Here is a 27057-nt window from a genome sequence, read left to right as displayed (position 1 = left end):
GATGTTACCATGTAACCTATAACTCACTGGAACAAAACTGAAAAAGCAAACCTATACTACACTTGTTGTTTTATATTTTCCATTCTTTTCCACCTTGTTTAAGATTGTTTTAATATTATATAATCTATTCACATTATCTTTTACAGTGCATTTGCAATGACAACCAGTTAGACAAAAGAAATGGCAATGAATAAGGCTGGATCACCGTATGAATCCACAATTATGTTAACAAGAACAAAGAATCAGGGTTTTTTTTTTTCTATATTTTACTCCATGTAAGCCCATAAGTGTTTCAAGTGCACAAAACTAATGATTTGTATTTACTTGCATAAACTCAGCAGCAGTCAGTCTACTGAATATGATGTTATGAAGTCAAATATCATTTCTGTGTGTGTGTCTGTGTGTGTGCGTGTTCTGTTATTCTGTTAAAGGGACAGTTCGGATTATTTAAAGTAGTGTTATGTGAGGTACTTATTGACTTTTCTCCTTAGATAATCTTAAATCCTCGAGGTTTTGAAACCCTGTAAATGTATTTAAAAAAAAGATTATAGTGTAAATTAATTTAAGTCAAAGTGAGTGTTGGTTAGAAAAACAAAAAGGAAACTTCAGTTATCTCAACTTGATTTTATGGGTCGGGAAAACTTTACATTTATTTCAAAACGTAAGAGTTTGAGTCGGGGCTAAAAACTCAAAAATCAATTGAAGTTTTGAGTTGTTGCAACTATTTGTTTTTACAGTGTAAAGTGTTTCTTACATTCTTCAACTGTAAAAATATGCAGCCGATACTCTGAATTTAAAAAAGTTCTAATATTTCATCAACTAAAATGTGCATCATAGCTGATGTCTGTGGCTCATTTTTTTTTGCCTAGAAAAAACTTTGCTCAGAAGTTTTTTTTGCCTTGATTTGTTAGTTTATTTTGTGTTGTTGTGTGACTTCAGCATTGATCAGATTCACAGAAGTCACACAATAACACAAACTAACTAATAGATCGAGGCAGCGGTGGAGCAGCAGCTCCTGTTTTCTGTGAAGTAAAACGACTGATTTAACGTGTGGAGTTTGGTTGGTTTGGAGAAAGCGATATCTGGTTTGTGTAACGGTGGTCTCACTGATTATCAATAAGTACCTCACACAACCACACTTCAAATACTCAGAACTATCCCTTTAAATCTCAACCATTATTCCTAATGGCTACTAAAGATAAAGTTTCAAATGCACTAAACATGGGATGGATCCATAGTCTTCACAGTCAAAAAGCCATTGATTCTTTTGGTTCCGTTCACAAACAGGTCCACTAATTATCCGCCAAATATTTCCCTGCAAAGGAAAAACAAAACATGTCAGAGAACTTGGTTCAGATCTTGAGTATGTGTGACAGTTCAGATGACTGAACTAAAATAATGAGGTCGCACACATTCCTGATCCTCAAACTGACCTGCAGCAAATCTCTTCTTGATGAGCGATAGCCGGTAGCCGGTCCCGACCAGCTGGATGTCACACCCTGACAAAGTGCTGCCCTCACTGGTGAACTGGACCGCCAGCTGGGAGGGTCTACAGGGACCCTCTGTCATCTGGAACCGACCCAGAAGAGCCCCTACTCCTGCGGGACACAGATACAGTATTAATAGTGTCTTTAGTGTGTTTCTGTGTGTGTTTCTGTTGTGGTACGTTACTTTGTGTGGTGAAATGATATGTTTTGATTGAAAAGAATAAAAAGCCTCAAGGCAAAAAGTTGCATAATGTTTCTGAGATTTCAGTTTTAAAGGCATATTTCACATTATTTTAAATGCGATTGTATGAGGTAACCCCAGTCTGGAGACGCAGAGAGGAACACCAGCATGGAAGCTAAGCAATAACCTGCAGTAGACAGGGTCAGTGATTAAAGGTATTTCAGCCACAAGGTCCCCCTAAAAAACAGCCTTTTCCAACAGGAAACCTCTGTTATAAGAGCCAAATATCGCTTTCTTCAAACCAACCAAACTCCATGAGTAAAATCAGTCTTTTTACGCAGGTCACTGGCATTGCTGGTCTGCCACTGCCTCGATCTTTTACTGTGTTACTGTGTGACCTCTGTGAATCCAAACTACCCTTTTGAAACACAAAGTCACACAAAAACACAAGCAAACTACCAGATTGAGGCAGCAGTAGCCCAGCAACTCCCATGTTCTGCACAGTAAAATTACCAATTTTGCCTATGGAGTTTGGTTAGTGTGGAGAGTGATATTCGTTTCCTGCAGAAAAGGCTTTCTGACAGCAAAGTAAAACTGTGACATTATTCTAAATATAGCGTATACTTGAACTGATATTGATATTTTTTGGTGGATCATTTTAAAGTGTCTGAAACACCTTTTGTTGCTGACCCTGTTTAGAGTAAGATATTGCTTAACTTTCTGCTTCTCCAAACTGGGGCGCGCCAAACTCCATCTGCTGTGGGTAATAACACCGATTATCGAAAAGAACCTCACTTCAAATAATCCGAACTATTCCTTTAAAGTCCATGGATACAACAGAGTCTATAATGACGATGTTTCTTTACAAAGAAGAACTTTTACCTCCGTTTTCAGATCGATGAGAGAGGCTGGGGATCTTCCACAGTATCGTCTGCTGCTCTGGATTCCTTAAGGAAAAAAATTATTTCACATTATTTTTGTCTTGTAAGCATTACAGCACTGGTTCCTAACCTGTGGTCCTGACCCCTACTCGGGGTCACTAGGGGCCTATATCTCAGCATTTCTATATACCGTATAATGTTAGAAATGTAATGCATTGATATCTGGCATTCAAAAACTGGTGGATGTTAATGTGCATGTTGGTCAGTTAGCATAATTAGCACTAAGCTACAGAAAGCCCCAGTGAGTCAAACCTCCAGGGGTGCCCAGGATGGGAAGCAGGGGTTGAGCCAGACAGACCTACAGGCATTGGCCCAAGATAACATCTGCAAAAACCTGCATGGGCTGAAGATCCACCGGCACAAAATGAAATGCATGACTGGGAAGCAAGTGGCCCAGAGCCACCCCACAGTGTCCAGACCCTCCACGCTCCACCAGGACCACCACCAGAAAGACAATCAGAACACTGCAGAGTTAAGTGGCCTTCTGCCAACCAGGGGAGAGTGTGGTGCCAGTTTGATGAGGATGTGGACCAAGTGCTGGAAGCTAAAAGCAAGGAGGACTGCTGACCAGAGATTGAGGAGAGGGACAAGTACGAGGGGCTGGCAGGAGAATGCTGAAGTAGGGGATGGAAGACCAGGTTCGCTCATCAGGACACTCAACTGGCTGGGGATTAAAGGACTGCACAGCAGGAGAAGATCACTGATGCCACAGAGAAGGCATCAAGAAGGGTGATCTGTGGACCACACAAGCTGCTTAGACACAAGCCAGGACGTGATCAACCCCGTCTGGGTCGCCTAGGTGGACCTTTAAACGGCTATTTTGGATTTTGAGAATGGATTCAGTATCAGTAACTCCATCAGCCAAGCAATCGTGCTAATTGCCAAACATAAACAAGTTAGCATGTGGCAGTTTCTAAATGTGTGGGACCCACGCCTTTGCCCCTCTACCTGAGCCCCTACAGCTGGTCCTGAATGTAGGGAGTCCTTACCAGGTGGCAGGGGGGATCATGGCCTGGACTTTGGCCATGCCTCCATCCACAGGAACCAGGAAGTGGATGTCGTGCAGCGGCATGGGTGCGGCCATGGCCTCCGTGTTGTATTTGTAGTCTATTCTAAGGTCCGTGTTGGTGGCATCGCCTCGCCAACTCACCGCCAGGTTCAGAGGAGTGGACTGGATGCCCGCTGCTGACACCTGAGACACACGGAAACACAAGACGGTGAGATTATACGCAGACGACGACTATAGTTGGATCAACACAAGCTAGATACAAAATAGATGTTTGATACCTGATATTTGATCATGTCCACGTTGTAGTACGTCGCCTGAGGCTTCTGTTCAGCCACTTTTTTCAGATGGCTCATCAGGTTTGGCATGTTCACCCAGAACTCCTTGGTGTCGACACTGTCTGTTGTGAGATCACTGAGGGATGATGAGAGGTACACATTTAGTTCAGACAAACCTACAAAGACACAGACGAATCCAGCAACCGCTCTGCAGCAAGGGCAGCGCCACAAGATTGCAAAACACGCAACATGTTGTCTGAAATCATTATCTGGATGGTTACTGTAAAAACACCTAAGAACAAAATTTTAATTAATTATCAATTTACTATTTATAAATGATGGTTATTAGAAAGTGTTACCGTGTGTTCGTCTGATGTTGCTCTTACCAGCACAGCAGCTGTGGGTTGGGGAGAACCTGCTCCAGCCGGTTGTAGTTGCTGATGCTAAAGGTGAGGACAGGTTGAGTTGGGTGGCTGGAAAAATGCCTGGTTATCCCCGCAGGGAAGGACAGCACCATCTCCCCTGTGATCTTCACAACACATCTGTGACAGAGTGAGAGGAGAGATCCCTTTAAGTACGTCAGTTAAAAAAAGAGAGACTCTCAAGTTCTTCATCTTGTTACTCCTTAAAACTTAAATTCTGTCAGTGCCTCAGTAATGAAAACGACTGCGATCACTGCACCGTAAAAAAAAAAATATAATAAAAATGTGGGCCTACTTGCTGGGGTCTGCGCCCTTGAAGTAGGCGTTAATGGTTTCTGTGAAGGCAGCTGCCACTGGCAAAGTGTCCTGGGGTCCCATGGTGAGCGGACTGGGTCCTCTGGAGCATCCTTGAAAACACACACAGAAAAAAAACACCTTTAAAATGTACTCACACACTGGAATGTATCAACAAACATTAATTTAATAGAAGATTAGCTCTAATCAGAGTTTAGGAAAACTAAACTGCAAACGAAAAAATCTAGATTTAAACTTAAGCAGAGCTCTGATGCACAGTTACAAACTAATCTCAATTAAGTTAAACCAAGTGTAGAGATGTAAACCTAAATTCAATCAATAGTTCAATCAATATGGAAATACTTGCTAACCCAAATTAAAATAAAGACATAAAAATAAATTCACGTGCTGTTGAGACCTTCAAAGTATAACTCATGGAAAACATTTTAACTTTTGGCTGCTCTGTATTCCTTCACAAAACATTACATTGCTAGCTAAGTTAACGAGACATTACATTGTTTTCTAGCTAACTACTGTTTGCTAGGTAAAAGGTTTTTAAAAGAAAGTTATTATTATAAAAAAAAATGCAAAAAAAATTATAAAAAATGCAGCCATTTTATAAAGTGTAAGTTCAAAGTTGATACTGGATCACATTTTAAATTTGAGTTCAAAGCTTTGGTGAAACAGAAATAAATTTAATCTGGGTTTAGAGATAACCTGAGGTTAAACAGAGGTTTAAATCTAACATTTCTTAATTCGAAGATAGTTTAAAAGTTTGGTGCAACATAATTTCAAGTTAAACCATGATTTAATTGGGTTTAAAAATTAATGTTCGTTGGTGCAGCCCAGCCTTTTGATTCCTGTATGTTCAAATGTTCATCTTAGCGTTATACTCAAAGAATAAGGGAGTACAAACAAAAACAAAGCATACAAAACATACAAAATTAAAACTCAGCAGTCTATCTAGGAATTCTAGGTGAGCGAGCAGGACATGGGTTTGGGATGGGAGGTGAGATTCTGGCTCAGTGGACATGAGAGCGGACAGGACTGCAGGTGAAAGGAGGGCAAGTGCTTTCAGTCCATGCAAAAGTGGGACTACAGCGGCGCTCTGGCTCAACTCACCTTCAAAAGCTAAATAAAACCTGCCGTGGTCAAACCACACCAGAGGCTGAGAGGCCTCTGAGTGAGCAGAGACATGAGGAGGAGAGAACCACGGACAGGGACAAGACAGTGAGGCAAGGACACGATGATGAGCGACAGACAGCACGGACACAGACCGACATGTGAGGCTAAAGAACAGCGGTGGCGCCGGTCGTGTACCTGCAGTGGACATGTTGAGGTCCCTCCCTAAAGTTGGGGTGGACGCCGCGCTCTGCATGGTGATGGAGGAGATGGAGGAGGAGCTCTCCGCCCGGGCCAGGGGAGCTAAAGGCGGTGGGCTGCCTGAAACCGGTGGACTGAAGGGCCGAGACTGGAGACAGGACACAAAAAACACACACTTTGATCACAGTGAAACGACAACACAAGAGTGAAAATGACAAAATACTTTCTTTTATCACTAAACATACAGAATAATGACAGATGCAGTCGGTCTTTATTCATGTTTTACACAACTTTTTTGTACTTGGAACATCAGAGAGAAATGAAAAGGACACTTCACATGTACCAGATCTGTGATCGGTTTCCCCGGGGGCAGCTTCGGTCGCGAGGAGGGTCGGGGAGGGGGAGGCGGAGGGACCGGGCTGCCTCGAGACTGAGGCGTGGCGGGACGAGCCGGAGACGAGGGGCCTGCGGCACATAACCAGTGTCTGTGGTTAGAGCTGCCTTCAGATCACAGCGAGAGAGATTTTTCAGTCAGCATTTCTGCTCGTGTCACTTTCACAGAGCGAGGACTGTGTGTCGACACGCTTTAGACGGGAAGCTGTGACCAAAATTTAATTTGTATTCAGTTCCAGTTTTTTTTTTTGTCTGTCTGATTAACTGTGATATTTTGTGACATTTTACTTACAACTAATTTAAAAACTTGGTGCCACTTCACAATAAGACTACCTTTATAAATTATTTATAATTATTATTAATTAGGTTGCAAGCACTTTAGAAATGATTCATAAGCTGTTAAAGCATATTAGATAAAAGGGCAACATTTATCGGTACTGTTAGGCCTTTTTCTACGTCAGCAGCATTTAAACCTGTCCGCTTGATCACATATTTGTTAATTGTTACTGTCATTTAACCACCTTTTTCCTGTGAAACTCCAGCAGTGTTTCATGGACTAAAAATTTAAACCTGACCTTCAATCAGCGTGAGGGCGAGTGGAAAAAGACATGATTTTTAGGTGCACTATCCCTTTAACCATTAACATCCTTACTCCAAATCTGTGCAGCTGCAGTGTTTCGTTTTTCGTCCATATGTCATGATATTTATTGGCCCGTTTGTGATCAGATCACCTGATTGGCTACAAAAATGCAGATAAAAAGTTTGGATTTTAAATCAAATTGTACTCAGTACCCGACTATGACTTTAAAAGTAATTAAGTAGATTACATGGTATAATGCATTACAGTAATTTGAGTATTTGTAATTAGTTACTTATTAGTTACTTACTTAAAGAAGTTCTGCAGTCTTACAGAATCAGGTTGTTAGTTTACAATCACACCACTAGATGTCAGTAAGAATCCCATTTACTTCAAATTATCACATGATACTGAAATGATTATTTATTTTAACAGACTTTAACAGTCAAAACCTCTACACTTTTTTCTCTGCAAATGTATTACATTACATTTATCATTCCTTAGATTTGATTTTAAATAAATGTGCAACTTTTATTAGCATCATGAGCAGTGTTTTTTGACATTATGTGGTTCTTATAAAACATTAAAAATAAAGTGTTTGCATTTATGTATATTTCTTTTAGGGCAGAGTGACTGTAGTTGAACTCGTTCTAGAAGAAGCGAACAAAAGTACCTTTGTGAGTCTGTGTGGCTCCAACTAACAAAGTAATAATGAAAGTTTCCCTTTACAAGGAAGACAATGTTTGTTTTGTACTATTTGTTTTGTTTTCTATGTTGTCATATAAAGGAGAGAAACATCCACAGGCAGACAAAGTCATGATGCTCTGCTGTACAACCAATCATTCCTCAGGCCTAAACCAAACCAACCCAACCAACAAAACATAATGAGTACCAGCCAATCAGAGGCAGAGTAGGGCAGGTCATGAGTTTGCCCTCCTGGGAAAGGGTTAGGGTCTTGTTTTCTTAAAAAATCAAACATCACATTTTAGAGTGGCATCTTATTGTGACCAGTTCAAGGGACACCTCTGCAACAATCGTGCTGTTTAATCAGCATCTCTCTGTGCCACATCAGTCAGGTGGATGGATGTTTTGGTTTAAGAGAAATAAACTTTTTGTATGGATGGAAAACTGTTGGATTTTTTTTTTTACTTCAACTCAAAACAAAAGTATGGCATTTATATTTTTTGTGAGTGTGAATGAATAAGTTAGTCAAAATCATACTTCTGCATCTACAAAAAATAAATAAATAATGTTTATATTCTTCTGTGGCTCACGTAAAATGCACTGCTCATACTCTCTATTGACCCTTCGCTAAGCCCCGCCTCTAAACAGCAACTGTCCAATCATAGCTTAGCAACCGTAACTAGAGCTGTCAAGCTTTTCATTCCTCTGCGTGTTGACGGTGTGCAGGAGGTTCTGAGAAGAGCGACACTCAGCGTTTTTTGAGTCTGTCTTCATCAGCTCTAACAGAAGCTGCAAACGTTAGCATGTCTGGCTAACTAATGCTACCTTACGAGCTGCAGTAACTTTAGCTCCACTGTAAACATGTAGAGAGAGGATGAGTACTCACTGCTGCCTGAGTAGGGTCCTGGGGAAGACATGATAGACCTGTAGGTGGTCGGAGGGAGAGGAGGCGGCGTGCCCCTGAAGCTCGGCGAACCCACAAAGTCTGGGATATCATCTCTCAGGTACGTTCCCTCTGGAGTCCTCTTTCCGCCCATGCCCCCCAGGACCAGGGGAGATGTGACCCCTGTCCTGGGAGACCTCCGCTCTGCTGGCAGAGGCGGCACGGGGCTGATGGGGGCCGGGGACGAAGAGTACTCCGCAAACTGCAGCACCTCCTCGTCGATGGCGTCGTCATCGAGGCAGATAGGAGGCGAATTAGAGGGGGAGAAGTCGGGGGGCAGGGGAGGGGCCGGTTCATCCGGAGGAGGAGGTCCGAGCAGGATGGAGGGGGGCGAGTCCGGCGGCGTGAAAGGGGGAGGCGACCCGGGGGAAAACGGCGGAGGCGAAGGCGGCGGCTCGTTCGGCGGCGGTCCCGGAGAGAGGCAGGGGGTGGAGGGGGTGGACGAGGGCGTGTCTGGGGGAGGAGAGTCCGGCGGAGGAGGGGGAGCGGGTTCGTCGGGCGGCGGGGGCCTGTCCTCGGTGAAGGTCACCCATCTGGGAGACACCGTGTCCTCGCTGGTGCGGGGGCTGTCCATGGGGCCGAAGACGTCGTCCAGGTCAGGGGCGGGGGAGCCTCGGTAAGCGGCGGGGGACAGGACGTTCAGGTAGATGGGGGCCGAGCTGCGAGCTGCCCTTCCATTGGGTAGATCGGCTGCGAAGAAAGTGAGGATGCATTTAGATCAGAGCTCTCCTGAGATTTAACTGTGACTGAAGTATAAAGATGCTGTTTTTACCAGCAGAGTCCGAAGAATAGCCGTAATGACTTCTTGATGGAATGTTTTTTGGAGGAAGCGGAGGAGGAGCTGCAACGAGGACGACAGGAGAGGCCAGCTCAGAACTACAGACAGCAACACTTCAAACAGAGGACGTAAGAGACGTTTGACCGACTTTACAGGAGAGACAAAACAGCTGGGTGCTAACACTTGGTCTCAATTTGAGCTAAAAATGTCTCATTTCTCACGCCTCGATATGCACCGATGTTACTCCCACAACAAAGTGAGGTTCATTCATGCCAGCTCACCTCCTGTTGGGAAACTTCTGCTCAGCGGTGAGTCTGAGCGTGGTCTCGAGTCTCCCCACACGTCAGTCGGGACCACTGTGATAGACAAAGACAACAACGAATGTCACCTCCGTAAACTGCACCAGCTGCACTATCAATTCATGTGACGTCCTATCGACGGGGGACAGACCGTCATATCTGGCATATTTGGTCTCTGAAGGCAGCCCGAAAAAGGCAGGGACGTTCTGCGACAGCCTGTCACTGCAAGAGGAGACACACGGCAATCAAAAACAAATTCTACCTTTTAAATCCCTGCTCGGCCGTAATTCAGCGCACGTCTGCGGCAATTGCTAAAAGAGTGACAGACCTCGGCGTCTCGGGGGCAGGTGTTGGCGTAGGGGTGGAGCGTCTGGGTCTAGCGATCTCTTCACCTGTGAGAAACATAACAAAAACACAGCTGTTGTTCTGTTCCACTTGTATTTGAGTAAATTCCTGTCACAGAATGCTGATTTTTGCCGTCTCTAGTCATGTGACTCAAGGGATGGTAATGTCCGTCTGTTGGTTTGTCCAAAACTTTGTTCCAGACTGAAACATCTAAACAACTGTTAAATGGATTTCCACAGTTTTTACAGACATTTACGTTCCTATCAGGATGAACCTTTAAGGGATAGTTCAACCAAACATGAAAATTCAGTCATTATCATGCTGATTGAGGGTCGGGTTTATTTCGTTAGTCTGCAAAACTCTGCTGGAGTTTCACAGGAAAACAGTGTTGCAGAATCTCCAAAACAATGGAAGTGAACGGTGACCAGTTTTCAAATGTAAAAAAAAACAACAGAATAAAAACATAAAATGCCTCCATACTGCTCGTCTGGTGTAATCTGAGCCTCCAAGTCCAGACATGGTGTTTGCACACCGTCACACCACACACACTCAGTTCACACAGTGTGCACGTGAACGTGGCTCCAAGCTAAAGATCTACAGTGAAGATTCAGGCTGAAAACACGGTGTAAATAAATGTTGGGGCTTCGGGAGACTTGGATTACACCAGACGAGCAGTATGGAGGCATTTTGCACGGCGATTCTGCAACACGGTTTCCTGTGAAACTCCAGCAGTGTTTTGAACATACAAAATAAACCTGACCTTCAATCAGCATGAAGGCGAGTAGATAATGACTGACTTTTCATTTCTGGGTGAACTACCCCTTTAATAACTTTGATGATTAAAGGGACAGTTCACCCCAAAGTCAATACATATTTTTTCCTCTTATCTGTACTGCTATTTATCCATGTAGATTATTTTGGTGTGAGTTGCGGAGTTCTTGAGACATTGGCTGTCTTGAATATAAAGCATCAGCAACGTCTCTCTCCAGAAATCACAGCCCAGTCACTCAAGATAATCCACAGACCTTATTGAAAGCAGTTTTATGCATAAACTATTTTCTTCATACCAAACTACACCAGAGAAACGAATCACTGTGCTGGCTCAGTGGTTCTAACCAGGCCTGGTTCTACAAGGGTGGAAAAGCATACTTCTGGTGATGATGAAATCCAGCTGACGCTATTTTGGCAATAATTCAAATGTATCTCACCATATGCATGGTCACATAGTTTAGTAAATAACAATACAACATCATTTGCACAACTGCAATGTGTTTCTTTCTCATAAAAGGGCATAACTACGATGGTTATACTGTCGCAGCCTGGTGTTGTTTTCCGGTGAGCGGGCACCACAATGACACTGCGCTCTGTTGCTTCTCACAGATTATCAACAAGATCATTACTTCAGGAAAGAGATATTGGCACTTTGAGCACCACAAGCCAAGTTCCATTTAGTTTCATTAGATCTGATAGAAAAGCTGAACTGTCTCTTAAAGTTTTCATCAAGAGCCACCAACAGGCCAAAACAATATGTGCAAAACCAATAACAACCCCATCAGCCTCAGCTGTACTTTGTGTTTCAAGCTAATTAGCAACTGTTAGCATGCTAACATGTTACTCAAGATTGGTGAACATGGTAAACATTATACGTGCTAAACATTAGCATGCTAGCGTTTAGCCCAAAGCACTACTGTGTGTAAGAATAGAAGACAGATTTTTTAAAAATCTAGGAGTACTTACAGGACAAATTCCTTTTTATCTGCCCCTGTAAAAGACAGAATCCAAACAAACAGATATTGAATGTATAGACAATATATTGTGGAAGTGTAGAACACAAACAAAACATTTTATTGTTCTATTCGGGTTAAAGATGTTTTTCTTTTCTTAAAACAAGAAACAAAGTAGCAGATGTTTTATAATTTCTTACATAAGGGCAATTACTTCAGTTAGATCAAGACATTCATTGTATTTATCTAAACAAATAGATTTGCATCAAAAACACTTTTTGTCATATTACTCACTTGTTTTAAGAAAATTAAAATTTTGAGACTGAAAACTTAACATGATTCTTTCTGCACTGCACTTCTTAAAAAGCAGGTCAGGCAGCAGAGATTAGAGCGCCGTGTTTTTCAGGCTGTCGGCTCTGAAACAGCCAGCAGATGGTGTGAGAAACTCACCGGGCTGCGTCTCTGAGACCAGCAAAAAGGAAGAGAGAACAGACCTGGGTCAGAGAGTGAGTGACAAATCAGTCAAATGGACACCAACTAAAAACTGCACACACCGCACCTCTTTACTTGCACCGCAAAGCCTTAATAATGCAACGTGAGCCATGACAGATTATGAGGACAATGCCAGCATCACCTACGACCGACACGCACAGAGCCGCCCACTGAACGCAGCAGGTCACTCAGCATCTAAGCTCCACTGAGACCAAATCAATACGCTGGCAGCTGTGTGTGTGTGTGTGTGTGTGTTATGTTTAGTGTGCATTATGTAACACAGACGCTTTGCCAGACAGGTTCAAGTAAAGCTGTAGCTGAACAAAAAGAAAAAAAACAAGAAGCGAGGTCTTTCAAGGCCGAGAGAGGACGCGAACACTGAGGGTGAGACAGAGATTACATGCAGACATACAGGGTGAAGCCATTAAGTAATTTATAAGTGAACTATCACAGGAAGCGGTCAGCATTTCCAGGTGAACTCATGCCATGCAGTCCCTGCTGGTGGTGATGCAGATGTGAAGGCTTACCGGACTTCTCCTCTACGAGGTGACGGCAGAAAAGTGAGAAGAAAAGACAAACACAGGGAGGGTGTGAGAGAGAGACAGACAGAGAGGTAAACCAAATACAAATACTTTGTTACTGTACTTAAAGCTACTAGAAGGATGTTGGTTTTGGAGGCCCCTGTGGACAAAAGCTGCAGTGTTTCCACCACTGGACCTATAAAATATATTAAATTATCTAAATAAATATCCACTCATGCTTCTTTTTTAACTGGATAATGTACCTCTCGCTGTAACTTTGCCAGGGAAAATGTAAACACAGGCTTGTTTCATCTGATTTCACAGAGATCCAGTGGCAGGCATTAAAAATAACGACATAGAAACAGCCAATTTTCTTGTCATGGTTTAATTTCCTTGTGTAGGTCATGTAGAGGCACCAGTATTAAACTGAAACTGTTCATAACCAATTTACCACCCCTTGTAGTAGGTTTAAGTCGATTTTTCAGGTACTTTTTTACTTTTACTCTCTACATTTTAAAGGAGCAATAAAACAATTGCACATCCAAAAGTGAAGAAAATGGGTACTGCAGTCCAAATATCAAGTTGGAACCATAGACGGTATATTAAATAGTTTGAAATGCTATTTAATCTATGATCTATAGTCGAAGTGAGTTGTTCCCCTCGCCTCCTCCTCCCCAGACTGGAGGAAACTCAGGCAGGCTGCAGGAACACTGCAGGAGCTACCACTAATTTCAGATGTAACCCCAGTCATTTTGTTCTGGGTGTGAACGTTGCAGCTCAGCCGAGGAGGAACGCACAGGCATGAGCCTCTTGTCCACGAGCAGATGCTCGCTTCCTGATACTGACACTGGAAACTGATTTGCACATTTGAACAAAGTTAATGTTCATTATTTTCATTATACTGTTTTTTTATTATTACATTTGTTAGTTAGAATGGTTTAAGTTTAATAGTCAGTGAATTATATTAATATTTTAGGTTCAATGTCCTCAAACGTCCCCTAGAGGGAAACTTTTTACTTTTATAGTTTGAGTACATTTCAGAACCTGCACTTTTTCAATTTTACTTGAGTAAAGAAGTTAAATCAATTTAATCACTTTCACACAAGTGTCTGTACTTCTACTTGAATAAAGAATGTGTGCATTTTGCCACCTCTGTGTGTGTGTGTGTGTGTGTGTGTGTGTGTGTGTGTGTGTGTGTGTGTGTGTGTGTGATTTGTGCTCTTCAGTGCTGTGCAGCAGAACGAGAGTGCAGATCAGCGGCGCTCACCAGTGACGGAGAGAGCGCCAGGCCTCCCACTGAGGCTTTTAGCTCGTCCATAGATGGAGGGACACACTTGGCGCTGTCCGACACCAGCGGCTTGATCTTAATTTTGAACTTTTTCTTGCTGTCCTCATCGTCCTCGGAGTCGCTGGAGGAGAAAAACTGCTTTCCTTTGGAAGCCGGTGAGCGTGCGTCAAGGACAAAGGAAGTAGAATCAGTGAACGATGGAGGCTCATTCAGACTTCTACAGCATGAAAAGATAAATACATTTTGTCTTAAATACACACTGTACACATACACAACACTGCAGCCAGTGGTGCAAAGTAACTAAGTACATGGGGTACTTTCACTTGAGTATCTACATTTCCTGCCACTTTATACTTCTTCAAATATTGTAATTTTTACTCCACTATATTTATTCAGATTAATTATATAATCAATTGAGGTAATATTAAAGAATTAGATAAAACTTTAAACCACGACAGGGGTGTTACAAGTGATGCACATGAGTAAGGAATGAGTACTTTTCATGTTCCTTTTTTAAACTGTACTTTTACTCTTTACTCAAGTACATTTTTGAGCCAGTTATCTACTTTTTACTCCACTGTTTGCCATTTAAAACTCCTCTTCTGACCTCCACAGGAACATTAAAGTAAGTTGCACATAATGCAGCTAGAAACGTAGTTAGCTAGCTAAAGTTAGCTATGCAGATTTTTCATGCGGAACATTAATCTTTAATGTTATTGACAATAATTTGTCTTGTAGCTGATGGTGTGTTGTTCTTTTAAATTGGTGTGTGTAAATTAATGCCAAGGTTGGGGTTACATTTTTTACTTTTACTTGAGTAGGTTTCTCAAATGGTAATTTTTTCTTTCTTTTTTATGGGAGTAACTGCACTTTTACTTGAGCATAGATTAAAACTCTACCCAGTAATCCTATAATATAATGTATATAACTCTGAAATGGTCCACTCTAGATAATGACTACTTTTACTTTTAAGTACTTTAAAGGGCTTGTTCACATTATTTAAAGTGAGGCTGTATGTATAGTCAGTGTATCAGCTACAGTAGATGCAGAAAGGAGCACCAGTACGAAAGGTAAGCAATGAGCTGCTGTGGACAGGGTCAGCAACAAAAGGTATTTTAGCCACTTCAAAAAGTGTTTGCTTTAGAATATTTTCACTGCTTTACCGAGCCATCAGGCAGTCTTTTCTGACAAGAAGCTGCGGTTATATAAGCCAAATATCACTCTCTCCACACCAACCAAACTCCAGAGGCAAAATCAGTCATTTTACCTCACAGAACATGCTGCCGCTGCTTTGGTCTGTTAGTTTGTTTGTGTTATTGTGCAACATCAGTGAATCTGAAGGAATCTGTTAATACAATTACACAAACGAACAAACAGATTGAGGCATTTGCAGATCAGCAGCGCCTCTTTTCTGCACGGTAAAATTACTTATTTCGCCTATGGAGTTTGGTTGGTGTGAAGAGGGTGATATCTGGCTTATTTAATGGCAGTTTCCTGTCAGAAAAGGTTGTCTGATGGCAAAGTAAAGCAGTGGCAAGAGGCTAAAATACACTTATTAATACGTTACAGGTAACAGAGTATTTCTTCATTGTGGTACTGCTACTTTTACAAGCTGAGTCCTTCCACCTCAGACTGCAGCAGAGGAGTGAGATGTCTGTCCGCTCTGTGTCTCCGTCTGCTGTGTCCCAGTTAACAATATTACACCTGCTGTAGCTGACACTCTTGCTCTGTCTCAGCGAAATCATCCTGCTCAGGGGGGAGGTCTCCATAGAACCGGCTCAATATGAATCCATTTCAAACATACAGCTGCTGACACCGACAGGAGCAAAAACTTAAAGTGCCAGTGAACTGGGGGTCAGTTGTTAATGAGAATGGTGGCTCAGTGACTAAATGGGAAAGCCAGTCTGAATGTAACGTGCCCCTCCTGCTGATGTACACATGTGATGAGGCAACAAGGGGAGGGGCTATTGATTTGGCCTATTTCATGCTTAAGGAACGCTCGTCCAATGAGCCACTCAGCCAAACAGGTCAATAGTTTTGCAGGAGAAAGAGTCCCAAGACTGCTGCTACTAAATCCGCTCTCCGCTACTGAAAGGATATAATCGGCCTCGTCACCAGGCCGGAGACTGAAGCCCTCCTCGTCCACGTCGGGAGACGCCTGCAAAAAAGAGAGAGGAGAGAGGCGACGGTCATTCCCAGCCCATCGCGCTCACGCTGCAAACAGAGGCATCGCTGAGCTTCATCGTCCCTGTGAACGGCTCTGCATATAAATGTGGATCAGATTTCACAGATGGCTTGCCTGAGACGGTCAGTTTCCTGGCTGAAGCTCCTGCTGACTCACAGAATATGGCGCCATCACTCTGTTCACGGCGTTTACTCAGTAATTTTAAACCTAGTATTACATGACACTGATTGCCACTATTGATGTGACAGTTTGATTTAAGTTCTGAAAAGCCATGTGGTATCTATTTGTAAATGCTACGTAATGCAGCATGCATCAAGAGTTATGTGAGGCTTTTCACTTTCATTCTACATTAGTATGTTACACAAAGTAAACATGCTGCTAGTTCCTGGTGTGAAGAAATTTACTAGTTGCCTTACTCATGGTGTAACGATAAATCAGCACAAAAATGATAATTACCAACCATGTTCTGAACGAACACATCACAAACACTAACATTTGCAATTTGGAATGTAAACTTAAAACCCCTCCAGCAATGCATTATTGGAAATGTTACAGTACACAAACTAAGCAATCTTTCCAGATTGTGAAAAGTCTGACTGGATGTCAACCCAAACAATCCATCATAAGAACAACAACAACAACAGGTATGATAAGGATAATATTAATATTAATGATAATGCTTGTTTCCTCAACTTTTTTGTGTTTACCGTCCACGGTTATGTTTACCAACTCTCTCTCCACCCCCCTTCACTCATAGTTGAGGGATGGGAGCCAAGTCTTGCTCATGAAAAGTATCAAAAGTAATAAAAATCAATAATTTATGTTGCCATTTCCTCAGACGGTAAGGTGTGCTGAGCCAATGTGTGTAAGGATGAACAACGCTATCAAAAAACAAATTACTCTTCAATGGCCTTTATGCACCAAGGAGGCACAGAGCCACCGCTAACTGAGGGCATCTGTATTTTTTCTGATCTAGCCTTCATTCTTGTTCATTACACAAACTAAACAAGCTTTCCAGATGGTAAAAACTCTGTCTGGATGTCAACCCAAACAATCCATCAACATCAACTTGTACAGAACTTTTCAACACTATACCGAAGTTCAGTCTCATGTAATCTCACTGATACCAATAACAACAACAATAATAATAACACACAATAAATAAATTTAAACATGAATTTTAAAGGGCATTTTTTTACCCAAATGTTCTGTATAACGCTATAATATCATTATTGTAAATTCTTTTGTCTGATACCGTGACAGCCCCAGTTCAGGAAGCAGAACAAGCAAAACAGGGGCATACTCACATATCTGTCCCAGTCAATCTCCCCACAGAAACCATTTGGTGCTCCATTGGCCTTTTTCTAGCAACAAAATGGAGAAAAAAATGGAATAAAAAGTGAACATCATAAAGCCTACAATGAGTATATTCTGTATAAAAATGTAGAATAATTAATTTGTATAAAAAAATGACAAATATCAGAATTTTCTTGAACTCGTCTATTATATCACAATCTTTTAACTTTTTTGTTTTAGTCATTATTCCAACAACAACAACAAAAGGGGCGGGGTTTAGACTGGTCAATTGATTATTTATTTGTAGAAGGAATGTTTTACTCCTATATATGGCTATAAGATCAATATGATCTGACTGATAAAGGGGACTTTTATCAGTGCTTGTGGGTTACAAGGTCAGGATAAAAATGTATTTCAAAGGTTTCTTGCCCCGTCATATGTTATTTTACTGACTGTACCACATTTCCAAATCTCAGCACTTTCTGTGGTGAGTACAAAGCCAACTTTGTAATAATTAGGAATTATCCTTTAAAGGCATAAACTGCTTCACAAATTCTTCACTCAAAATCTAAAATGTACATACGCTTCTTTTCTTTCCGCTTCCACTTCCGTCTTTGTCAGGTGAACTCCTGTTTGAAGCAACAAAGAAGAAGAAGAAGAAGAGTCACATCACCAGATGCAGTAAATATCATTCCATCTGGGATCGGTTGCACCAACTGGTCTTAACTAAGCCTGGTCCTAAAACCAGACTTCAGAACTGACTGTAAAGGGATAGTTCACCCAGAAATGAAAATTCAGTCATTATCTACTCCCCCTCATGCTGACTGAGAGTAGGATTTATTTTGTTAGTCCACAAAACACTGCTGGAGTTTCACAGGAAAACAGTGTTGCAGAATCTCCCAAACAATGGGCACAACAGGCATGAGGGTGAGTAGATAATGATTTCTGGGAGAACTATCCCTTTAAAGTGCAACAGACAGTAAATGCACATACCAAACATAATAAAAACAGTAAATAAACACAGTACAAAATACTGTGGTGTGACTGAGCTGACTCACGTTGTGTCTGTATCCTTGTCTTTCCTTCGTAAGCCCAGGGCTTTCCTTGTTCGATTTTTCAGTCCTAGTGCAGAAAGAGGGAGAGAGAGAGGATGGGGGGCAACATCATGAAGAATTAATCTCAAGTTTTAGAGGCTAATATAAAGTTAAATGTCTTGTCATTAAAATGCACTTTAAAGCAAATAACATAGAAGAGTAACAGGCTGGTGTACAGTAACTCCGGGATGAACCTGCGCTCGTGGACACAGGAAATACAGTAAACCCCCGATAAGTTGATATAAATGAACGTATCGATTTGGGACACAAACATCCTGCCATCTGGAGAAAGCCTGCACATAAAACAGAGCGGCGCAGACGCAATCCCCTTAAGTGTCCCCTATCTGGCTGCATAAAATGGAGAGAAAACACGAGCGGAGGTTGATCAATGTGTCCACATCATTAGCGAGATTTGAGGGAGAGCAGAGAGAGAGATCTACTACAGGAACCCGTCAGCCAGACTGCGTGCCAAGACCCCTGCAGCACTGACGGTTGGCACCATGCAACGCTCAAATCAGGACAGCTGGGAAAACCAACAAAAAGACACAACGCAATGTGTGCAACGCCTAAAGGTTTCTGCATAAGTAAGTATTGACTTCGGCAGAGCGAGGGAAGGAGGGCTCTGCGTTTACATTAATGATTCTCAGTGCTCAAATACAAAGTTGACGGACAGATGTTTCCCCAAGTTTTAAACGTTAAGATGTCGACCATGAATGAGAGAAACCCATCTGGGTCTCTTGCTCCTGCGTCGTGCCCCCCCCCCCCCCCCCCCCTCAGGCAACTGTGTTTCACAGACAAACAAAATAAACCTGACACCTTAATCTGCATGAGGGTGAGTACATAATCACTGCATTTTCATTTTTAGGTGAACTATCCCTTTAAGACACTTTTTGCTTAGTGCTGCCCCCTAATAGTCAAGTAAACCGTTAAATCAGTTTTCATTTATCCTTTAGTCTCAGAAACCAACTGAAGTCACTGGTGCACTGCAGCTAACTGTACTGTAGCAGCCATTAGCTCAGTTAGCCGTCCTATCAGACCGGGACACGACCTGCGAGACTGATGGATGCCAGGTTTTGACAAATGGGACTACATTACCGAGTTGACGTACAGGACTCAGACTCTCTGAGGGATGATGGGGACACGGGTTCAGACACAGAGTTCAGGTTCAGGCTCAAACAGGAGGCATGAAGCGGCTGAGGAGCAAGTTTTTCACAAGTTAATAAATAAATGTAAAGTATGCGTCATACATCGTGTTCATATGTCCACTAGTACAAATGAGACAAGTCCATGGTTGAGATGCAGTGTCTGTAATAACAGCAGGACAGAGCGATGTGAACACTGTAGACAGATTCAGACAGAATAACTTCAGACTAGATAAATGATGAGTTTGAGGGATATGTATGAAACTAAGTTACAATGACACACTTAAATTTTCATTTCTAATACAAAGTGCTGTGGTGGATGCTGATTTGTCTAAGAATATGGACAGCAAACCTCAGGAAGACGCTTCATTTTTCAGAAAGACTGATTAAAGTTTGCATTAGGCTAACCCGGACATGACACAGGAACTTCGGCTCTGTATCAAGCACTAATTAGCACTGAGCTAAGCTAGGAGAAATTTCACTGGATAAAACTTTTAGTCGGTAGGATTCATCATCAACAAAAGTGTGTGGCAATCCTTCCAGATAATTGTTGAAATATTCTAGTCTGGACCAAAGTTTTGGGTTGACCTGAGCTGACCTGACCACAGACAGATGGACATGAGGCGAATGGCTGCTCAGTGCTGGTTTGTTCTGCTCTGCACATGCACCAAAAACAACAGAGGCAAGGACAAACCAGAGGACAACAAACTGAGACTTAATGAGTGGACTGACATTGACAATCCTGCTTCCCTCAGGTTAAAGGTAGAAAGATAACTAGAGTTTATTTAACATAAGCCTGCATGACACCTCTGATAAAATAAAGACACCGCAAGTAAGTTTTCAACAGATAAATCAGCTGATGGCAAAAATCACAACAGACGGAGCATTTTTCCTGTTTTTCATATATTCACTGTAGCTGTGTTTTTTTTTTTTTTCCCAAAATAGACAACTGACAGGTTTGCATAACAGGGTTTTAAAAGAGAGCACAGTAGATTCTCACATCCATATAAGAGCGACAGGGACACATCATGTGATGGACAGTTGGGTGGATGAACATTTTGTGCTATTCAGAGGCGGCTCACTTTGTGCGCTCCTTTGTTCATCAGCTCTTTTTGTCATTTGAAAGCTGCGTTTTCAAACAGGAACATACTGTACGCCCGAAACTGACATTTTTGCATTGTTGACATCTTATTTATTTTACAGCAAAATTTTTTTTTTCGGTATTCTATTTTGAAATTCTTGTTTTGAAAATCAAACGTCTGACTTTAAAATCAAAATAAACATTGAGTCATTGATTTGGTGAATCATCCCACTCACATTGAAATGCTGATAATAAGACTGATGAATACTATAAATGTGAAGGCAGGCGCTGCACTGGACTGGTGCTCAGCTCCATTCACTCGGCAGGAAGCTCTCTGGGTACTGAAGGACATGTCAGGGCCTGTGATGTATTAGTAGCGAGCCGGGCTGCTCAATAGCACAGATTATTCCTGCATCGTGGCTCTTCATCAGTGGAGACAGCTCTGAACAGCCAGCCCTCTGTCCACTCCTAACCTGCCTGTGTCTTGTGTGATAAGGAGTAGAAATATCCTGACTTTAAAGTGTAACAAACCTGCTGAACAGTGATGCACGCTGAGGGAACACGAGCAGCCTGGTCAGATTCATTGTTCACACTGTGCATCAGAGGAGGACTGTTGCTTTTATAACCCATTTACAAAGTTTGCCTGAGGAGAGCCCTGCGACACTGATTCAACAGAGGAACCATTGTAATTAATGACATTAGCTGTAAATATAGTTACGTTTGGGTCTTTTTATTCATTCTAATTCTCTGAAATCAGATGTTTGGACACATTCATGATCAATTTTTTGCAAAGATCAGAGTGGTCATTTCTACGCTTCGGTGGTATAAAGGTATTTAAGTATCCCAGGGTACAAAGAAATCCTGATTTTCAGTGCAGACGCTCATGTTTTTGTTAAACTGATATGAAGATTCTGTATTGTAGAGCCCAGCACACGCCACCAGAGGTCAGCCTCTCTACAGGAGGACAAAGCTGAGCTGAGAGACATGATGTCTGTAGGATAAAGTTGCAGGACTAAAGGCCCCAACACATGATCAGCAGCAAAAATACTTTGCGCTGGCTGTCCCATTGTTTTTCAATGGAGAGAGCAGGGCCCCCCCACTAAGTGGCACCACTACCCTTAGCATGGCGCCCCGCTTGGATCTGCCGCTGACTGCTGCGCTCAAGGTTCAAATTATTTGAACTTTGACCTCAGTTGCCACTGATCTTTCAAAGTGCAACCAATGAAATAACATCTGTATGTGATGATGCAGGCAGAGGAGACCACAGATGTTTGGAAGTGACACAAGCAGAAGAGTTTGTAAAGTTTGTGCAACGTTGCAATGAAGGAACAACATGCAAAAAGAGTTTCGCAGATCAAGGATTCTGGTCATGAAACAGCAACATTTAAAATACAAATATCTAAAGGTTATGCCTGCACACTGACTCCAAACCACACACTGGTTTCTCAATAGCCTTGCACAAACCTGTAATGTGTGTATAATTGTGCAAAAAAAACCCTGAAATTCTTTTCATGACATTCATTCAAGTTTCTAACTTCAAGAAAACTTCTTAACTCAAGGTCCACTAGATCCACTAGATTTCTATCAGCTGCATCTCATGGCCTTCATCAGTTGATGGCCTTTTCTACTGAACACACTGGATCTGCAGATGAAGGCTACCGGATGCAGCAAATAACTCCAGAAGAAACGCTGAAAGTGACGTAGAATCATTTTGTCAAACTATTATTTCAAAGGTCAAGAATGAAGTTTGGCTGCCTGACTGTTTGTCCTCTGGGTTTAGTTTTCTGAAAATGTAGCTCACTGAGGTCACTGCTTCCACCAGCTGACTCTGAAATCTCTGATAATGTAGCTTTCAACAAACCAGTGAGAAGACAAACTGTCATTTATCCACGCTGGTTGTCAGCTGTGCATAGGTGTGAAAAATCCACTCATGCCAGCAACACTGGTTGCTTATTAACACCAAGTCTCAGCTTCCAGAAACACAGAGGTGGTTTGAAACAAAGAGGAAAGAAAGGAGCAATGCAACCAAGGTTGAGGCAGACTGATTGTGAACAATGTCCAGAACAGATTTGCTCAGCGCTGATACACACTGCATGGAACTCCACGTTTATTATTATGCTCATTAATGATCCAGCCAAAACGGCGACGTTAACATACACAAGACTGAACGTGATTGACCGGCTGGTGTTTGTTGATGCTAGCAAACTCAATTTGAAAGCTAAAGTTAGCTTGTGTTGCTCACTGTTGGTGCCGCAGTAGAGCTGAAGAGCGTCAAAGCAAAACATCACAAAAAAAGGAGGTCCTTTACATCAGAATCAGTCCTCAAGCTGTTAAAGGGAAAGGCTCATTTTCTCACATGTAAGTTGCTTCACATTTTTAAAAGCAAGTACTCTAGTACTTTAACTCATAAAATTTTGACTTTTGATTTTTTTTCTGACTTTTTCACTTGTAGTTGAGGAGTATCTATACTTTGACCCAAGTACTGGGGTTGAGTACTTTGTTCACCACTGGTTTTAATCTGATATGAGCATTGTGTTAGTTCACCATAAGCATCTGCCAAAAGTCAGCAGACAAAGAAACGGCACATGACCACCACCCATTAATTCATACTTACAATTAATATTGTACTGTGGTTGGTGGGTGATATGGTCTGGTGTAATCCAAGTCTCCTAAAGTCCCGACACACCGTTTGCACACCGTCACACCACACACACAGTTCAGACAGTGTGTATATGAACATGGCTCCAAGCTAAAGATCTACAGTGAAGATTCAGAATAAAAACATGGTGTTAATGACATTTTTTCAGTCAGTTTGGCATGTTGGGGCTTTAGGAGACTTGGATTACACCAGACAAGCAGCATTGAGGCATTTTATGTTTTTATTCTGTTGATTCACTTCCATCGTTTGGGAGATTCTGCAGCGCTGTTTTCCTGTGAACCTCAAAAAACTAAACCTGACCTTCAGTTGGCAAGAGGGTGAGTAGATAATGACTGAATTTTTATTTTTTAGTGAACTATCCCTTTAAGTTGAGTTAACTTCCCTTTTGTGTCTTGCTTGTTTTTTATATAAAAGTTCATATTTGGACCATTTACATTTACTTTGGCCACCAAATTTAGGGGCTTAGAGGCCCGTGTGTCGAGCGCTTAATAAAAATATTAACATCTTTCCCTGTCAAGTCTGTATTATCTGTAGTTACTGGGCTGAATCATTAACTGTAAATGTTGAGCCACAGCTGATAAATCAGACAGATCAAAGACTAAGATACTCATTTCACCCTGAGAGAGATTATAATCCATGTTCCTGAGATATTTAATTTAGTTATAGAAATGATAAACCCACATTCTGCCTAAACAAGGAGGCTTTTATTGGAGCACATGTAGTGCAGCCATGTTTGAGTCCAAACGAACGTCACTAACTGCACCTGACAGACTATACTGTGTAATTAGCAATGCACGTGTAGCTAACAAAGGCTATGCTAAGCATGTGACATCTGTGTTGTTGTGTAGCTGAGTACAATATCATGGCAGGCTGACTGCAGGCCTTTTGCTAATAATAGCCACTTTCCATTACTACATTGGCATTAATGGACAGTAAAGACTCAGTGACTGCCATGCAGAGTCAGAACTGTGATTGAGTTTATGTACCTCACCTCATTCCACCACTGTTAACTTTGGTACAACATCATTTACTTCACTTAAACCAACAAGATGTAATTTGTGCTGCTTGAGGTCTCTGTCACAGATGCTGCAGATGATATGTTTTTGCAGGCCAGCCTGAAAGTTAGCATCACTCTGGTTCCCTCCACAAAAACACAACGGGATTTTTTTCCACTGGATTTTGGATTAGTGCAGAAAATAAGCTCTGTGGCAAACAAAAGTTTATGATACTTACATGTTTTGTTCAGGTTGATTTTTGACTGACAGGTTATAAGCGATCTACAACACAATCACAGGACTTAACATCACCACCGCCGAGAGACCAGAGTTCAGCATGATGGCTTTTAATGTCCCTCACATCCACTGTAGACTCATCTAACCACTTGTTAGCAATCAAAGCTTCAAAAGTAATAACTGATGCGTTTAATGTTGTAGGACAAAACATGTAAATCTCGAGGGAACTGGAAGAGCTTCCTGCAGCTGTCAGCAGAAATCATGTTCGTGGATAAGGTAATGTGTTAATTTTTATTTATGTTAATTTAAGTCACGTTCACTGACTTCCTTCCTTACTCTCACGTATCTTGTTATGGCAACTAGCAGCCAGCAGGAAACACACAGTTGAGTAAAAAAATGATGTATTATTCTGGGTCGGACCATGTTAGGTTGATATAACGGGGAATTTTATTTACCTCAGAGGCTGAAAGTGGGAGCACAGAGTGACATCACACCTGAGTTTATTCCGTTCCAGTACAACAAGTCAGACAGAAACTTTTTAGTGCTCGATTTGAGTGTGTGCACCACTGATTTAATGAGACAGAAGTGATAATAAACATCTTTCTCTACTGTTGATGCATGGAGCAGCCATATTGGATTTTAAGGGTGAGGTTCTGAAATCCGACTTCGGGGGGCCGACTTCCGGTTGAAATTTCAAACTGGGAATTTGGAAATTCCAACTCCCCATTTCAAATTGAATGCACCATAAGTGCTCAATAAAATAAATAATATAAGCCAAGCATTTTAGACATTTTAATGTAGAAATGTTGCTTATTTGCTTTAAAGGGACAGTTCACCCAAAAATGAAAATTCTGTCATTATCTACTCACCCTCCTATCACTCAACATGCCATTTGCACACCGTCACAACAAATACCCAGTTCAGACAGTGTGCATGTGAATGTGGCTAAGCTAAGGATCTACAGTGACGATTCAGACTACAAACATGGTGTAAATAACATTTCTTTAGTCAACTGTGCATGTTGGGAATTCAGGAGACTTGGATTACACCAGACGAGCAGTATGGAGACATTTTATGATTTTATTCTGTTGTGTTTTTACATTTGAAAACTGGTCACCATTCACCTCCATTGTTTGGGAGATTCTGCAGCACTGATTTCCTGTGAAACTCCAGCAGAGTTTTGAGGATTAACAAAACAAACCCGACCCTCAAACGGCATGAGGGTGAGCAGATAACAACTGAATTTTCATTCCTGGGTGAACTATCCCTTTAAGAATTATTTTATTGCTCATCCAGTGTCTCAACAGTCTGTTCTTCATAACTATGGCCTGATATTCAGAAGTAACAGAAAGCCACAACTGACATCCTAAGTCCCGCCTCTTTTTGCTACGTGCTCCAATAACAGCTGAACAAGTGTGTTACCTAGTTATCTAATGTCAGTAAAACATTAGCTAACTAGCTAGCTAATATTAGCAAAATCCCTCCATTGTTTTCCTGTGAAACTCCAGAAATGTTTTGCAGACTAACAAAATAAACTTGACCCTCAATCGACATGAGGGTGAGCAGATAATGACTGAATTATTATTTTTGGGTGAACTGTCCCTTTAAGCATTTCTCGCCCTGTTGGCATGACATTATGATATCATGTTACTATGAATGAGTGCAGCTTCCTGGACAGCTCAGATCTCCTCAAACACACCTTCACCTGACACAGACCGTGTGTACCACTGAGGACTCGACTATAATCTGCACATGTTAACACATGTGTAAACACACACGTCAGCAAGCACAGAACTACAAATCCACACCTTCGCTTTCACCTCACATACATCTCAATCTGTGACAAACAGCATCACACACACACACACACACACACACACACACACACACAGGCGGCAGCTACATTGTCACCCTGGTCATGCATTTAGCTCAGTTCAGCTCAGAGGTCCTCACAAAATGACAGATCACATCACTGGATTCACTGGCTTTAATGGCCCAGCAGGACACAAGAGGGCAGGAGGAGGACGCAGGAGGAGAAAAACACGGAAAATGAAGGAGGAGAAGAAGTGCACAGATAATTCACCTTGCATCATGATTGCAGATTTTCATCCTATGTTGTCCTTTGGTGCGCAGGCGGACAGAAACGGAGAGATCCAGCCGGTCAAAGGATGCCTGGGCAGGGCATAGCTAATTCTGCACAGCTCCCCCAGCGAAGCACGATGTTGATTCCCCTCCACCCCCAAGGGCCCAACTCCCAGACACCCGCACAGGGAGCTGGGGTGGGGGCAGAGCTGAGAGAGAGGCAGCGGCAGCGGTGGAGGACACGGTGAGAGGAGACACCCGAGGAATATGCAGCAAATCACGGGGATGGAGAGGGGCCGTGGAGAGAGAG

At 42.0% G+C, this 27057-nt stretch overlaps 1 protein-coding gene across 1 annotated transcript; it reads right to left on the bottom strand.

Moving 5' to 3' along the window:
• Positions 1–756: 756 nt before the first annotated feature.
• LOC146317317 (SH3-containing GRB2-like protein 3-interacting protein 1) lies at positions 757–27057 on the bottom strand. The gene is made up of 23 exons (XM_084732940.1): positions 26749–27057; positions 18516–18579; positions 18041–18086; positions 17469–17525; positions 16077–16134; positions 13956–14131; positions 12695–12706; positions 12126–12137; positions 11689–11713; positions 9935–9998; positions 9758–9828; positions 9589–9663; positions 9302–9370; positions 8473–9219; positions 6276–6397; positions 5930–6080; positions 4611–4722; positions 4280–4435; positions 3897–4029; positions 3599–3801; positions 2551–2615; positions 1434–1598; positions 757–1315 (listed from the first exon to the last, which is right to left on the bottom strand). The coding sequence occupies exons 1-23, from the start codon at positions 26756–26758 to the stop codon at positions 1293–1295; spliced, it is 2616 nt and encodes an 871-aa protein (XP_084589066.1). The 5' UTR covers positions 26759–27057; the 3' UTR covers positions 757–1292.

This window comes from Lutjanus erythropterus, chromosome 12 (genome assembly GCF_056507025.1).
Source record: "Lutjanus erythropterus isolate fLutEry1 chromosome 12, fLutEry1.hap2, whole genome shotgun sequence".
Classification (NCBI taxonomy): domain Eukaryota; kingdom Metazoa; phylum Chordata; class Actinopteri; order Lutjaniformes; family Lutjanidae; genus Lutjanus; species Lutjanus erythropterus.
Note: the sequence above shows the minus strand (reverse complement) of the source record. Positions and strands in the feature narration are given on the sequence as shown.

What these genes read in the sequence shown, in the direction of transcription:
- LOC146317317 (XM_084732940.1), bottom strand. An exon ending in GAAGCGGAAAGAAAAGAAGC is followed by an intron (nt 17,526 to 18,040) that starts GTATGTACATTT and finishes TTTTGTTGCTAG; the next exon opens with AAAAAGGCCAATGGAGCACC. An exon ending in CTATTCTTCGGACTCTGCTG is followed by an intron (nt 9,220 to 9,301) that starts GTAAAAACAGCA and finishes CTTTCTTCGCAG; the next exon opens with CCGATCTACCCAATGGAAGG.